The sequence below is a fragment of the Phalacrocorax carbo genome, chromosome 5 (genome assembly GCF_963921805.1).
Source record: "Phalacrocorax carbo chromosome 5, bPhaCar2.1, whole genome shotgun sequence".
Classification (NCBI taxonomy): domain Eukaryota; kingdom Metazoa; phylum Chordata; class Aves; order Suliformes; family Phalacrocoracidae; genus Phalacrocorax; species Phalacrocorax carbo.
In genome coordinates, this window is record NC_087517.1 from 29,961,749 (window position 1) to 29,975,761 (window position 14,013).

At 35.4% G+C, this 14,013-nt stretch overlaps 1 protein-coding gene across 5 annotated transcripts in view; it reads left to right on the forward strand.

Annotated features, from left to right (window-relative positions):
• Positions 1–14,013, forward strand: part of ADAM23 (ADAM metallopeptidase domain 23) — an 84,002-nt gene that overhangs the window by 22,320 nt on the left and 47,669 nt on the right. For all 5 annotated transcript variants that reach the window (XM_064451827.1, XM_064451830.1, XM_064451826.1 and 2 more), the window contains exons 4-9: positions 3,884–3,947; positions 8,945–9,027; positions 9,758–9,821; positions 12,113–12,185; positions 12,712–12,782; positions 13,692–13,757. In XM_064451827.1, coding sequence (XP_064307897.1) covers positions 3,884–3,947; positions 8,945–9,027; positions 9,758–9,821; positions 12,113–12,185; positions 12,712–12,782; positions 13,692–13,757 — 421 coding nt within the window. The remainder of the gene's footprint in view (positions 1–3,883; positions 3,948–8,944; positions 9,028–9,757; positions 9,822–12,112; positions 12,186–12,711; positions 12,783–13,691; positions 13,758–14,013) is intronic.

Sequence of the window (14,013 nt, forward strand, 5' to 3'; positions counted from 1 at the left end):
ATACTAATGTGTTGCTAGCCTGAATGTGCTTTTGTTTGATGTGATCATGACTTACACAAGTGTTTCAGTTACAGCTTACACTGTTTCTGGTGCTCATAATATTGAAAAACAAATTTGCTGTACTGGAAGCATTTCTGCTCAATCAAAATGTAAATGGGTCAACTGAAGGGTGACAAAACATAGTCCAGCGTAGATGAGACACAGATGTATTTTCTAAAATTCAGGGCTGCCTTTCTGAGGTAAGTTTAGACATTCTGTAAATTATAATGAAGGAAGAAGAGTTATTTTGTGATGTGGAGACCCTTATTCTATGCATGAGTTTTGTATCTCATCCCTCAGGCACTTGTACTTCCACATGGGCTCTTAATCAGTGTATTCCAGGCCTTTCTTTTTGATGCTACTTGCATAAAGGATCCTATCACACCTACTGGTGAAATTATAGTGCTCTTCTGTATATCTGTCTTTAATGTTGGAAAAATGTTTGAAAGTTATTTTGGTTAAGTACTTTTTTTTTCATAAATAATTTCTCCTGTCTTTTGTCATAACACTAATAACAGGTAAAATTCTTGGTAGGGAAAATTTGTAGTGGCAGTTTTATGCTTATTTTTACAGCTGTTGTTATTCCTGCAACTTTAGCAAAACATAGAACAAACCTCCTTACCCAAATTCTGTCTCTTTCTTTGCGGCAGTAGTGGATCATTTTTGCTGATTTTTTCAGTCCTAGACTATTCTGCAATATAACATTTCAATACTAACCATTTATAAGCACAGTTACGGATGTGTTTGTACTGATTTTGCTATAAATACAAAGAACAGGACTGAGGTTAGCTTTGTTATAGAAGCAATTTATTGTGTGTACTAGCAGAGCCATGTTGGAAAACACCTGCAAATATACTGCCCCCCTCCTGTTCCCTCTTCTTCCCCTGAATAAGATCATGGTTGTCTCATATTAGCAGTATACATTGAAGGACTTCTGGATGATTGGAAGTAAGGTGTTCTTCAGGATGTTTGCTAGTGTAGACAGATACTTGAAAATAAGAATAAGTGATACAAGGTACCTGGCAAAAATCAGGTGCCTACCGAGGTAGAGGCATACAGTTTAAGGAGAAGTTGACTCATTTTTTTTTTCAATGGAAATTTCAAAATTCTGCTGCCCTGTGGGAAATGTTAAGGGAAAAACGCCCTTGCAGTACGTCGGTGGTTACGTGTGGCAAGCTTAAGAATGTAATAATGATCAGAAACTAGTGTTAAATACCCTGTTACAGTGTAGCATGAGAACAGGTTTGTGAAAGACAATAGCCTTATAATAGATTTTCTACTCCAGCTTCTAGGTGGTAGATATTGTGTTACATTTGGCAAAAGGGTGGTTCACAAATTAAAGGTGTGTTTTGTTTACAGTATGGTATTTAGGAAGTATGTAATGAACAGCAGGCCTCAATTTTCTTTGGAGGGCATTTGTTCAGTACGGAGAACTTCATCAATGTGCCTTGTATCCAGCAGATCCCACAGGACCAGTAGCATTGGAAAGTCAGTGATGAGAAAAGTGTAGGGTCTACTGGAAAAGCCGCTGTCTGCTGTATCCTTGCTTTATGCTTGTAACATGTATATAGGAGTCTTCCATCAAAAGTATGTCATGTTAGATATCCTGTCATGTGGGACGCTATTTACTACCTGAATCAGGAATCCCTTTGGAGTTGGAAGTAATGAGAAGCTTAAGAATGGAAAAGGTTGGCAGATGAAGTAAACAACTGCGTTACAACAGAAATTCAACCAAAATCCAAAAGAGCACTGAACTCTGGAAAGATTCTGCAAAAGGTGGGCTAAATAAATTTTAAGCAACTCTTATGTCACATGAAATGGGATAAATCTGAGAGATAAATGCTGTGATAAAACTACAGTGGGAAATCACCTACTACAAGTCTTAATAGATGCCAAAACCACTAGATAGCACTGAAAGCAGTTCCGAGATCAGTCGTGTAAGGTTACTAGAAGAGGGCAAAAAAGGGTGTGTGAGAGTGTGAGCTTCATTTGGAAACGGGTGGATAAATGCTGATCCTGGAATTGGTTTGAGGAAATCAAATGGTCTCTGTGAATTCAAGCAGAAGTGTCTGTAAAAGAATCTGTTCTAGGCCCTTTCAAGTTGAGCATAGTTCCAGTGTTTAACTCTCCTCAGTGATTCTTTTAAACTTAGATCTAATCAGAATTTTCCATTTTCCTACTTGAGTCAGTTACCTCTAGCCTTGTCTATACAATCCAATTCAGTACTGAGGATGGTAGTCCTTACGCTTCACAGTAAGTATCAAAAATGCAAAGAAGAAAAGGACGTTATCAACATGCTAAAGTTTAATTGCTTTGCATATGTAATACTCTTTAGAAACTTCAAACCTTGCCACATTGGAGAAGTGAACGTTTGCATTGTAGTCAAGTGCTTACACTATTTACAAAGCATTTGTATTCTCTTGCAGCAAATTTATGGCTTACTGTGATACAAATAGAGAAAGTGAAAATTATTTTATGCAACTGAATTTATTTTTAAATTTCCACTTTAAAAATGTATCTATTAACTATTGCTATCAAAATAAAGGTTAAGACAAATTATGAGACCTCAGTAATTATTCATGACTATTAGTTTTGGTTTTGCAGGCAGAGAGTGCCTATAATGTGGTCTCTCAGTTCCGTGAAAAAGGACATCTAAGAGAACCACCGGTGACTGACTTCTGCAGGATCTTCTCTGAGAAGTGTAGTACCTGATAAATGGGGCATGAAGAATTGATTTTATGAGCCAGTAGTCCCAGAGTTGAAGTATTATCAGGATTGCTAATAGCCTAATCTGAGTTTGTAATAGCCATTATCATAAATTGGTGTTAGTCCTGAATTCCCATCAGAGCTATTTTGTCAAACCAGGCTTCCAAAACGATGTTGTGTTTTATTCCTAGTAACAATATTTTTGTTTTCATATATGTACCACTATCAGACCCTTTAATGAGTTTGATTTTTTTTTTTTGTTTATTTGGAAGGGTGCAGGCTCTTAGAGGCTTGAAAAATGCTTAGAACTCTGGAATGCATTAAGTAAAACACTTACCTTGAGTATATGATGGGGCCAGTTAACATATTTAACTGCTTTGCTTTCCCTGGGCTGCTGTGCTGCAACCCTGATTTTAATGGGGTGAGAGGTGAATGGGGCATTGAAGTTATCCCAGGATATATACAAACTAGCTAATCTCATGTAAAAAAAAATAACTTGAACTTGCCAGAGTTAAGAAAAAAATAAGAGCGAGAAAAGGATACTAGCAGAAAAAGTGAAAGGAAGAAAAGGGGTAGTGTGGGGTTTTTTTGTGTGTGGGGTTTGGCTTTCTTAAGAACATTACTGTTTTGGGGAAAAAAAATGAGTATTTGAAGTTGTGAAAGTGAGGTATGGGTAAAGTATGCACTTTTGTCTTCAGAACAATCGTGTATGTATTTGTTCAGCCTGACATATACTCTGTTTAACTTTTAGATAAAATATGAAACTTATTTGAAAACAATAACAAACTAAGCATACATTTTGTAAGTACCAGTTACTGGCAGCAAAGAAAGTTCTGAAGTCATGGGATGGGTTTTTTTGCATATTTAAAAGGCTGGTAATCTAATTGTAAAGCTAAAATACATAAGAGGATTAGATTGCAGAATGAAATTCCCCCTTCTGTAACACACACTGGCTTCCAGTGCACCAGCAAACCGTTTACTGGACAGAAGCTGCTTGATTTTTTTTAAAACTAATTTTCAAGAAAAACAAAAATGGTTTGAAAATTCTAAAAAAAAAAAAAGCAAACCCCAAACACACCTATAGCAATAGAAAGAATATTCAGATTTTTCTCATCTTGATTTTTCCTTTCTTTGACAGTGACTTGTTATCTTCCAATTATGTGGAGATTCACTATGAAGATGGCAAGCCAAAGTTTTCTAAGGTATTGTGCTTTTAAAATGTGTCAGAATGGTCTTTCTGAGGGAACAATGCCAATGAAATGTTAAAAAATGAAAGAAGTTTTTCAAGACTTAAAAACTCCAAAAGCCTTTTTACACATATACGCGGTAGCTATGATCTCATCTTGCAAGGATACCTCAGTAATACAAGAAGAATTGTACAAAAAAGGGAAGCTGTGTGTTGGGGTGAGGTGTAGGCAGTGGTAGGCGGTGGTAGTGAAGATGATCCAGGTACTGCCAGAACAATTATATCTTGTAAAATGTAGGGGATGGAGGGGTTGAAGTCACCATCATTAATTATTTATATGTCCTTAGCACAAAGTGCAAGGGGAAGGGATAATGGTAATGTAAGACATTCAAACAAACAAAAAAAACTTGCAGTGACTTTTCTTTGCAAGAATTTTACAGTTATGAAGCAGAAAATGAAAGACTAACTCCAGAGGTTAATGTTTCAGTTATTACAAAACCAGCATATTGCTTGATGTCTAATTAATTGCATTTGCCAAACTAGCTCCCAAATTGAATTCAGTGCCATAGGCTATTGATCCAAAGACGAAGAGATTAAAGTTATGCAAGATAGTTCAGCCCTGACTAAGGGAATCAGATCAGTCTTTTTGTTTGTTGTAGTAACAAAATGAGGACTGGTAGGTTCCTAGGAAGGTTATAAACTACATTTTCAGGGAATTACTTTTTTTGTATTTGGTATGAATGCTGGAATGTTTGTTGCGAGCTTATTACATGTGAAATATATCTCTAAATAGAGTGGAGGAAAGCAAGCATTCGAGTTGCATTTATGCCTTCAGCAAGTCGGGACTGTTGTTTGTCCAAGTATTACATACCTAGTTTGTTATTTTGCCCTTATTAGAGAATCTCAAATGAAACAATGTATCACAGATTAGGGCAATATTAAACAATTACATTGCAATATAATATTGCAATATACTGTTTTGTTTTCTTCCACTGAAGAAGAAAAATAGTTTTATGTAACATACTAAGGAAGTTTTGTTTAGACTCAGTACTCTGCAAAATAGGCAAAAATGCTAAATGATGCAAGAAAACAATTCCCTCTGGCATTTAGACAAGCTCATGCAATTGTCAGCTGCAGCACTAGCATTGAGCACTGCGGTTGCTGAATCATGAGTCTGAGTGGAAAATTATATTAGAACTTTAGACTCAGCAAATGGACTACCTTTGCATGCTGCAGTAACTTGATCCAGACTTCCTAGGGGATGTTTTCTGAACTGATTTATTTAGAAACAATAATAGAGCTCCTGAGGTCACATTAATCTGTAAAGGGCTTCATTATAAGTTCAGAAAACATATACAGCATTTGTGTAGGAGATCAAATAAGGACTGTATCCTGGTCTTTTGCAGTATCTTATAATCCTTTTTAGACCTGAGTAAGTCAAAGATTGTTTTGTTTCCTAATGTGGATGTAAAGAAGTAAGATCTTGATGAAAAATATTGTATTTTCTAGAAAGGGATAGTTTATTATAGCAGTGAAAACCCTGAAGGACAAACAGCAATTTCTTTACTCGGAGGACTGTCTTTTAAAAGAATTCTTGAAAAGCTATTTGTGTGAGAAAGATAATCACAATGGAGTTGTTAAAAAGCATGGCTTATGCACTCTCACTGATAGAAAGGTACATATGTAGTGACTGCTTTCTATGTAGTACTTTAATTATGCACGACAGTCTGTTAGGAATTTCATTCAGAATCTGAATAACTCATTAAATAAGATGCAAAATGGAAATAATGCTGTGCATACTTAAAGAGCATTTACATTTTTGGTACTTCCCTGAGTTATAATAATTTCAGAAGGAATGGGTCCAATCTGCTGTTGGAATGCAGATGGCATATGACACTAGAATTAAGAACATTTTGATGATGAATGGTACATTTTTCAAACAATGTGTGAGAGGGACAACCACCTTAAGGGTTTTTAATAAAACTTTTTGAGAATACTTTTTAGTTGAGCTGGGGTTATTGTTGGTAGATGTTAAAGACCAACTACTTAAATGAAGCAAATTAGTGTAATTCAGTTTTCTTCATTTTAGCTTCACTGACATATAGCAGCAGAATTTCTGGTATCTAACAGCTTCTAAATTCACTAGTCCTTTTTCTTTAGAAAAGTCAAAGTAATGCTTTAGAAAGTCAAAGCAGTGTTTCTTGGTTTCTTTCTAAACTTTCCTAGCTTGAACAGCCAGTTAATGTTGCTCCTCATGCTTTGTTTCTGTTGATAGAAAATATAGTCTTGTTTATTCAGTTGAACCATTCATATGAAGCCAGTCGCAATAAGTAGTTCTGTAAACCTCTAACAGTCTAATCAATTTATTCCTCAGTGATGTGTGGAATTTTACGGATTAGTAATTCTGCTGTCCAGTAATAAGGATAGAATTAATTTCTCTATCAGAATAGAGATAAAGGATTTAATAATTTGACATGTAGCTGGCTATAGTATGTCATCATAAAAATATTCTAAAGATTTTAGCTAAAAATGTATAAAAACCAATTTTCAATCAAATAATACAAAATTCTTGCTAGTGCAGTAGAACTCCACTTCCATTACATAGAGAAATTAAATCATGGAAATTTAGTACGTAGAAGAAAACTAGAACATACAGAGAAAAATGACAAATTGTGAAAGTATGGAAAGTAAAAAAAAATCGGAGATTTAAAAAGATCCTAATGAAATTATTTTAACACTAGTAATTCTTGTATGTGAGTAGATGATGCTTTGACGAAACAATTCTTTCTGAATTTCTCATTTGAATAGTTTGTTTATTGCAGTCTGCCGGTAAGACTTCCTCCTAGAAGCTTCCTAGCCTCTGGGTACAGAATCATGCTCCCTCTTTCTGACTTCATAAATCTTTGTTTTCTACAAAATGAGACTGCTTTGGCCTGATTCTTGTAGGGTGCTGACAAAGAGTAACCAATAGCTTTGGAGATATAGCACACTTCTGGATGGTGGGGAGATGTGAGTTGACTGTCCTCGAGGTGACCTGCAAAATTGTTCAGCAGTTGGGAAGCTTGGGGTCAGTGCTGTAGTTATTAGCCAGAGAAGGGCATTGGCATGTAATAGTCAATATTTTGAAAAGAAAGCCACTGCAGCTCTATTTTGTGAGGATCCATCTTGTCACTCTGTCTTAGGTGTGTTCTGTGCATGCTTGAAGTTCTCTGTCCACTTAAAGTAGACCTTGACAGGAGCTAATTGTTTCAAAAGAGGAGAGCTCAAGTTAGCTCATTCTGTGATGAAATCAAGGCAGGTCCAGGGAACCTGCACTTTTAATTCAGAGGAAAGTGTGTAGCTGGCGTCTGAGCAAGGCTTTTCTGGGTCAGAACTTCAAGATTTTAAGTATGTACCGATTCTTCTCTGTGGTGTTTTGTTCTGCTTTGTCCTGTTCCCTCCCATATATACATATATTGTAACTTCCTTATGTTCTTGTGGAGAAGTGGAAGATTACACACAGAGCTTTACTGCACGCCCATTTGGTAGCACATTTTGCACTAATTCTGTTCAGTCCAATCCCTGCATTAGCTGACTGTTGAAATTTTGCATTGCTGCATTCAGCAGGATCTCCTCACTTCATATCATTAGGGCCTTAGAGAATTGAGGTTATGGACCACAGTTTTGGATGTAGTTTGCCCCTCTACTCTGTCCTATTGAGACTATGTTTGGAGTACCCTGTCCGGTTTTGGGCCCCCCAGTTTAAGAAGGATGTGGAACTCCTTGAGCAACTCCAGCAGAAAGCTACCATCATGATCAGGGGGCTGGAGCATCTCCCTTATGAGGAAAGGCTGAGGGACTTGGGTTTGTTCAGCATGGGGAAGAGAAGACTGAGGGGGATTTCATCAATACGTATAAATATCTAAAGGGTGGGTGTCAGGACGATGGGAGTAGCTTCTTTTCAGTGGTGCCCAATGACAGGACAAGGGGCAGTGGGCTCAAGTTGGAACATAGGAAGCTCCACCTCAATATGAGGAAAAACTTCTTTACTGTGAGGGTGCCAGAGCAGTGGCACAGGCTGCCCAGGGAGGTTGTGGAGTCTCCTTCCCTGGAGACATTCAAAACCCTCCTAGATGTGCTCCTGTGCCCCTCCTGCTCTAGGTGTGCCTGCTCAAGCAGGGGGGTTGGACAAGATGATGATCTCCAGAGGTTCCTTCCATCCCCTACCATTCTGTGATTCTGATTTGTTTTGGTTTTTTTTAGTGTCTCTAACATTTAAACACAATTGTGGGTAGTTTAAATGTTGTTGTTATTTTTTAAAATAAAAGGCAGGACCTTGTCTAAAAGGTGATTGCTAACTTCCTTAGAGAAACACAAAAATCCTGCTGTTTTTAAGTAATTTGGGTTTTGTACCTATTTGGAATTCTATGCAGTTAAAACCAAGAGTTGACTTTTAGTACCCTTTTGATACATACAGTAAAAATGCAGCTGTACACTTTAGTGTTTCTAAACTGGATTAACTTTTTGGCTTGTTCATTGTTAGTGATATTGGTACCTACAATCTAATGATACATTTTAAATGTTAAATTTTTAGTGAGGCAAAATTGGTAGAATCCAGATCTAAGCCAAATGCATGCCAGGTGACTGATGAACACTGTATCACTTGTAATTTTAACCGACCTGGAAGGCATCAAGAAACAATTCAATGCTCATGTGACCTGTATTACATAACATTTTAAGGAATCAATTTACAGCAAAGAAATGGACTTAAAAGGTCAAGAATGCTGTGACTTCATCAAAAATACACCCACGTTGTAGCTTGAAGACTTATATAAATTAGTCTTTACTGCGCACAGTTTTTGCCTTATAAGCAATTAGGGCTAGTCATTGGCATTTAATTTAGCAATCACTGCTTTCTCTGAAATTTTACCTAATGCAAGCTGTTGGATCTTTTTTTGCCTTGGCTTTAAGCAGCAGACATTTAATCAGGGTAATTCTGTGTGTGTGTGGTTGTTTGTTTTTAAACATTATTAGGGTGGAGAGCATTGTTACTACCATGGAAATATCAGAGGTGTCAAGGATTCCAAAGTTGCTCTTTCAACTTGTAATGGACTTCAGTAAGTGCACATTCTCATTTTTCAAACAAGGCTATTAACTAATTATTGTTCTTGAATATTATCTCTTAATATTTGAGGGACTGAAACCCTACAGGCCCAAAGATTTTTGGTGTTTTGAAATGCCAGCACCAGCTATGTCAGACTGCTAGCATTTTTTTAGTATCACTGGGATTAAAGTCTTTTGATGCTGTCTCTTGAAATCTTTGAATATGGTAAGTGCAATTAAATATTTTACGAGATGACTTATTATGCTAAAGGATAAACAAAAATTGTACTTCAGCAGTTTGCATGCTCAGTATTCATCTATGATTCTGTCAGCCAATAGAAAATTTGATCTTTTTGTTAGATTGTGCAAGGAAAATTTTAAGAAATTAGTCCCTGCTGGGATTAGTTACTGTTAAGTGCAACTCAGCTGTTGATTATATTCTGCATGCTAGTGTGTGTTTTGGGACTTCCTCTTTCCAAGGTCAAATCTTTACTCTCTTTGTTGCTTTATCATTACATTGTCATTACATTCAGTTAGTTCATGAAAATGCACCTGGTCTCTAAAAAAAAAAGTAAATCTTGGCTTTAGCCACATGAGGTAGTAATGAACATATATGGAATTTATTTTAATATTGATGAGTTTTTCAGCCCTAAGTTTGGTTTTGTCTCATCAAAAATCATAGCCTGGAGTCAAATTAATTGCCATGTAATCCTAAATATCCCTTATTTTTTTTCTGTGTTCTAGTGGCATGTTTGAAGATAGTATTTACTTGTACTTGATAGAACCAATGGAGCTGACCCACAGTGCAGTAAGTTATTTTTATCTAATTTATTTACTTCAGGAAAAAGAATGCTCAAGGAATACCAAATAAAAGTATTAGAATAAATCAATAAGTGACCTCTCTCATGCATTCATATGAAAACAAAAAGTATTTTAAAACACTTGATTGGAATTTATTCAAGGCAAGAGATGTGTAAGTATGAATTACCTAAGATTTTTATTTGCTTTTCTTTCTTTTCCTAATTATTGTTGATCATTTAGGTGTTGGGAGTAGACTAATAAGGCTGTTTCCATAGCAAATGGCTATGGACTGTCAAAAAGTGTTTATCAGTTTGCTCTAGTACTTGAACTAAAGGATTTATAATTTCATAGAAGGGATCTCTGGAAGTCATTTATTCATCCTTCTATAAATAGGTTGATCAAATCGCTCTTGACCTACCATGTTTCCACCAAGAGCTTAATGAAGTAGAGCTTAATTACATCTGGGTATCTTACACTTTATATGTGTTAAGTCAGTGGTCGCTGTATAGCTTAAATGATTCTAATCCAGCGTATTCAAATATATGACCATGCTGAATCAGCATGTAGGACTGCATTTACGCAAATATCTTGCTAGCTATTATTATTTTTGTACTTCATGCTAAGTATTATAATGCAGCTGTTCCTAAAACTTTAGCTGTTAATAGAACTGACTCAATTTCATAACAGTAGGAAAATCAGGTAGATTTCTGCCTCTTGAATAGTTAAAATATTTGAATGATTTTCAGTGGTGCGGTTCTGCAACATCGAGAGAATTCTTAAGGTTTGTATCTGCTTGGTCTGTAGGATATATTCCAGATGCTTCATCACATCTCTCAGGATTGTCTTGCTCTAGTGCTTACCAGTATATGACAAATAATGTAATGCTGCAGAACTTCTAGTGACTGTAAAGCTGAACTTACAGTCCAGAGTAAGATCTGCAAAATCTTTGGCTTCTTATACTTTCAAAGAAATTGGATCAGCATTCAGAGGAATCAATATCATTTGGATGGTCAGTTATTGGGTGGTAAATGAAACTATAGAGACATGGGAAAAATACTCCATCTGATAAGATTTCTTAGTCTCCTCAGGAACAATATTAATTGCCATGTGTTAAGCTACGTAATGCATTTTGATGTAGCACATGTTTGTAAAGGTCTTAAGGCTGAAAACTGACAGCACACGTACAGTAAATTAATGGACATTTTATTTATACAATGGTATCCATATAGCAGGCAGAGGAGAATTTGGCTGAATTGTTTTCTTGCTTGGGTGGACAAAGGAAACCAGGATCCCTCTCTGTGTGATATTTCAGTAAAACTTGGAAGTAGAGCAAAAATTCTAGTTACAAAAATGAGATACCGTCTGCCAACTCTGTTGAGGATTCAAGTGGAATTCTAAACAAGAACACAGAGGAGATTATTTTTCTCGAAACTCCTATAGGTCAAAATAATACTGCTACAGAGAGCTTTCAGAGCCTCATTTTTTGATTGTACTACGTGAGATAAATATCTTGGACACAGCCTTCAGTATGTCATTTATTCAGCTTGATTAATCTTAACTATATAAAACTTCTACTCCCCCCCCACAAAAACCCAGGGAAAGTATGCAGTGTTTTCCTTCAGTGTGTTATATATTTCTTATGGAATGTCCAAAACAGTAGCATCCTACCCTTTGAAAAGAATTGCTTGTGTTGGCAGGCTCTGCAGAGGAGGTGTTACAGAAGAAAAGATAGTTGTTTCCTAGAGCAGATACCAAAATGTGATAATTTGGGGGCATGTCAGACTTCTAAAGAAAACATGCATTAAAAGACTTCTTTTTAAGTGCTGTATACACCAGTAAAAAAGGGTGAAATAATCCTCTTAAAGATAATATATCAATTAGTTTCTTGCATTTTGCTGCAATTTTGTCATAAATTGCATACACTTTTGTCATAAATAGTTGCTTTTCATCTGTGGGAGAAAGGTTTCAAGTAGATATATACTCTAATTTTATTTATTGGAATAAATGGTCTGTGTTCTCTAACACTAAGGGTTTTAAAGGACTTTTTTCAAGTAACCTCAAAGACATCTATGATACTTCAGTTTTGTAGGCCAGTAAATGTGCTGAAGCAGAGAGGCTCCATGATTTGCTCAGGATTGATGATAGATTGCTTCAAATTAAGTACTGTGCCAAATCGGTACTATGGTTCCTTGCATTTTATGGAAATATAATAAATATGGTAAATACTGAAAGAAGGGCCTCACTTTTCACTTGACATTATTAATTAGAAGAAAATGTCACATATTTTTTTATTATCAGGAAGGTAAAAGTAGGCCACACATCATCCAAAGATCTTACGGAACACAAGTCTCCAAGCAGTTGCAGGACCTTGGTATGTTTTTGCTTATGTTATGACTTTTTCAATATTGGAAATAATTATATATGTAACTTGAAAAATTTTAATATTAGGCTAACAGTCTATATACAATTGCTGATTATTTAGAAAAATTTGAAAAATAGATACTAACCTGACTTTTTTCACAATTATTGCAGTGGAATTTAGAGTTCTCAAAAAGCAGCTGAATGATTTCCATTCATGAAGACCTGTATTTAGCTTTCTTATGCAAATAATTTAATTTAATCAGTGATATTAATGCTGTTGAGATGGAAGAAAATGTATATTGTAAGCCCAGGTTACAACCTCTTTACCTCCCCTTTCATGCTTTAATTCTAACTTCAGATTTCTAAATGAATTGAGTTTTGATATGATATTTTACATTTTGTGTATTTTATAAAAAGAACTTTTCAATAGCGAAGGTTCTTCTAATTTTGATGATCTTAATGTACTTTTGGCTTGGATAGTGTATATAAATAGTTTAAAATAATGCCATAAAACTCTTATATTGTGATTTGTACAGAGACTGAATCTAGTTCTGAATGGCCCTTTCTATCTGAACTACAGTGGCTGAGGAGAAGAAGAAAGAGGGCGGTGAGTAGAAGTGTGACCCTGAGTTAAGACCATTTATGAAAAACCAAAACAAACCCCACTAATTTACGGATCTTTTTAATGTTGAGAGAACATAGGTTTTAGAAAACAAATAGTTTGGGTAGCTTAACATTATCATGTAATAAAATTATCAAATGACAAAACAAGATTATTATTCTTTAAAAATAGAATATTTGGAGAAAAGTGGATAAACTTGCTAAACGACAGCAATGCTACTCATAAATTGAGTGGAAGTTTAGTAGTGAAAATGAGTTTAGAATTTTGAGTCTGCTTAAGGATAAAGAATAATTTTGAATGAAGTCTTGCTGCTTTGTAGATATTTGTCTTTATTTTCATTTGGCTCATTAAGTAGTATGATTAAATTAAAAATCGAAATGAGGACACCCAGAACTAGGTTTTAAGAGAACAGAAGTGGACAGTCCTCATGATCTGCACATGCATATAGGGAGTAATTGAGTTAAAGATGATTAATCTGTATCTCTTCACTGAGTTGTACAATCCACAGCGTATTTTTTGAGGGTGCATCTATTTTCAGTAACTTCCTTCCTAATTAAATCTGTGATGAATAGCGCGTTAGACCAAGAGTTTTTAGTGTTGAGATTTTTCTTCTTTGTGAAAATAAGAGAAGGAAGCAGTGGTGGCTTCTGTGCTGGACCAAAAAGAATAGGCTCTAAACTTTCTTAATGATGTGACTCAGATTCTCAGTGTCTATCATAACTCACTAAGTTACTGTAGCTATGATAATTTATCCTAGTTGAACATCTGACTCAGTTTTTACAGGTTTACATAAACTATGTAATATTTATGGGTAATCATATTAAATCAGCTGCAGTTATTTTTGAAAATCACTACATCTTCATGATTTCTCAAAGAATTTATTTAATCCATCAGGTATCTCGTGGTGTTTTTGAAGAAATGAAATATCTGGAGCTCATGATAGTCAATGACCATAAAATGGTAAGTATATCAATTCAGTGGTAATCTTTCTTTTTATTATAATTTGTAGGTTGATGTACAACACTGTGCCCATAAGCTACTTTTGGGTCAAATATTTCATTTATCAGCAGCTGTTAACATTTGCACTGCTATAGACCATAATACCTGATAACGCTTAATGTTACTTGAGATCTTCTACAGCAATTATATATTCAAACTATGTCTGCAATGCTTTAGTATAATATGGATAATTTAATATGCCCATAACCAACAAAGT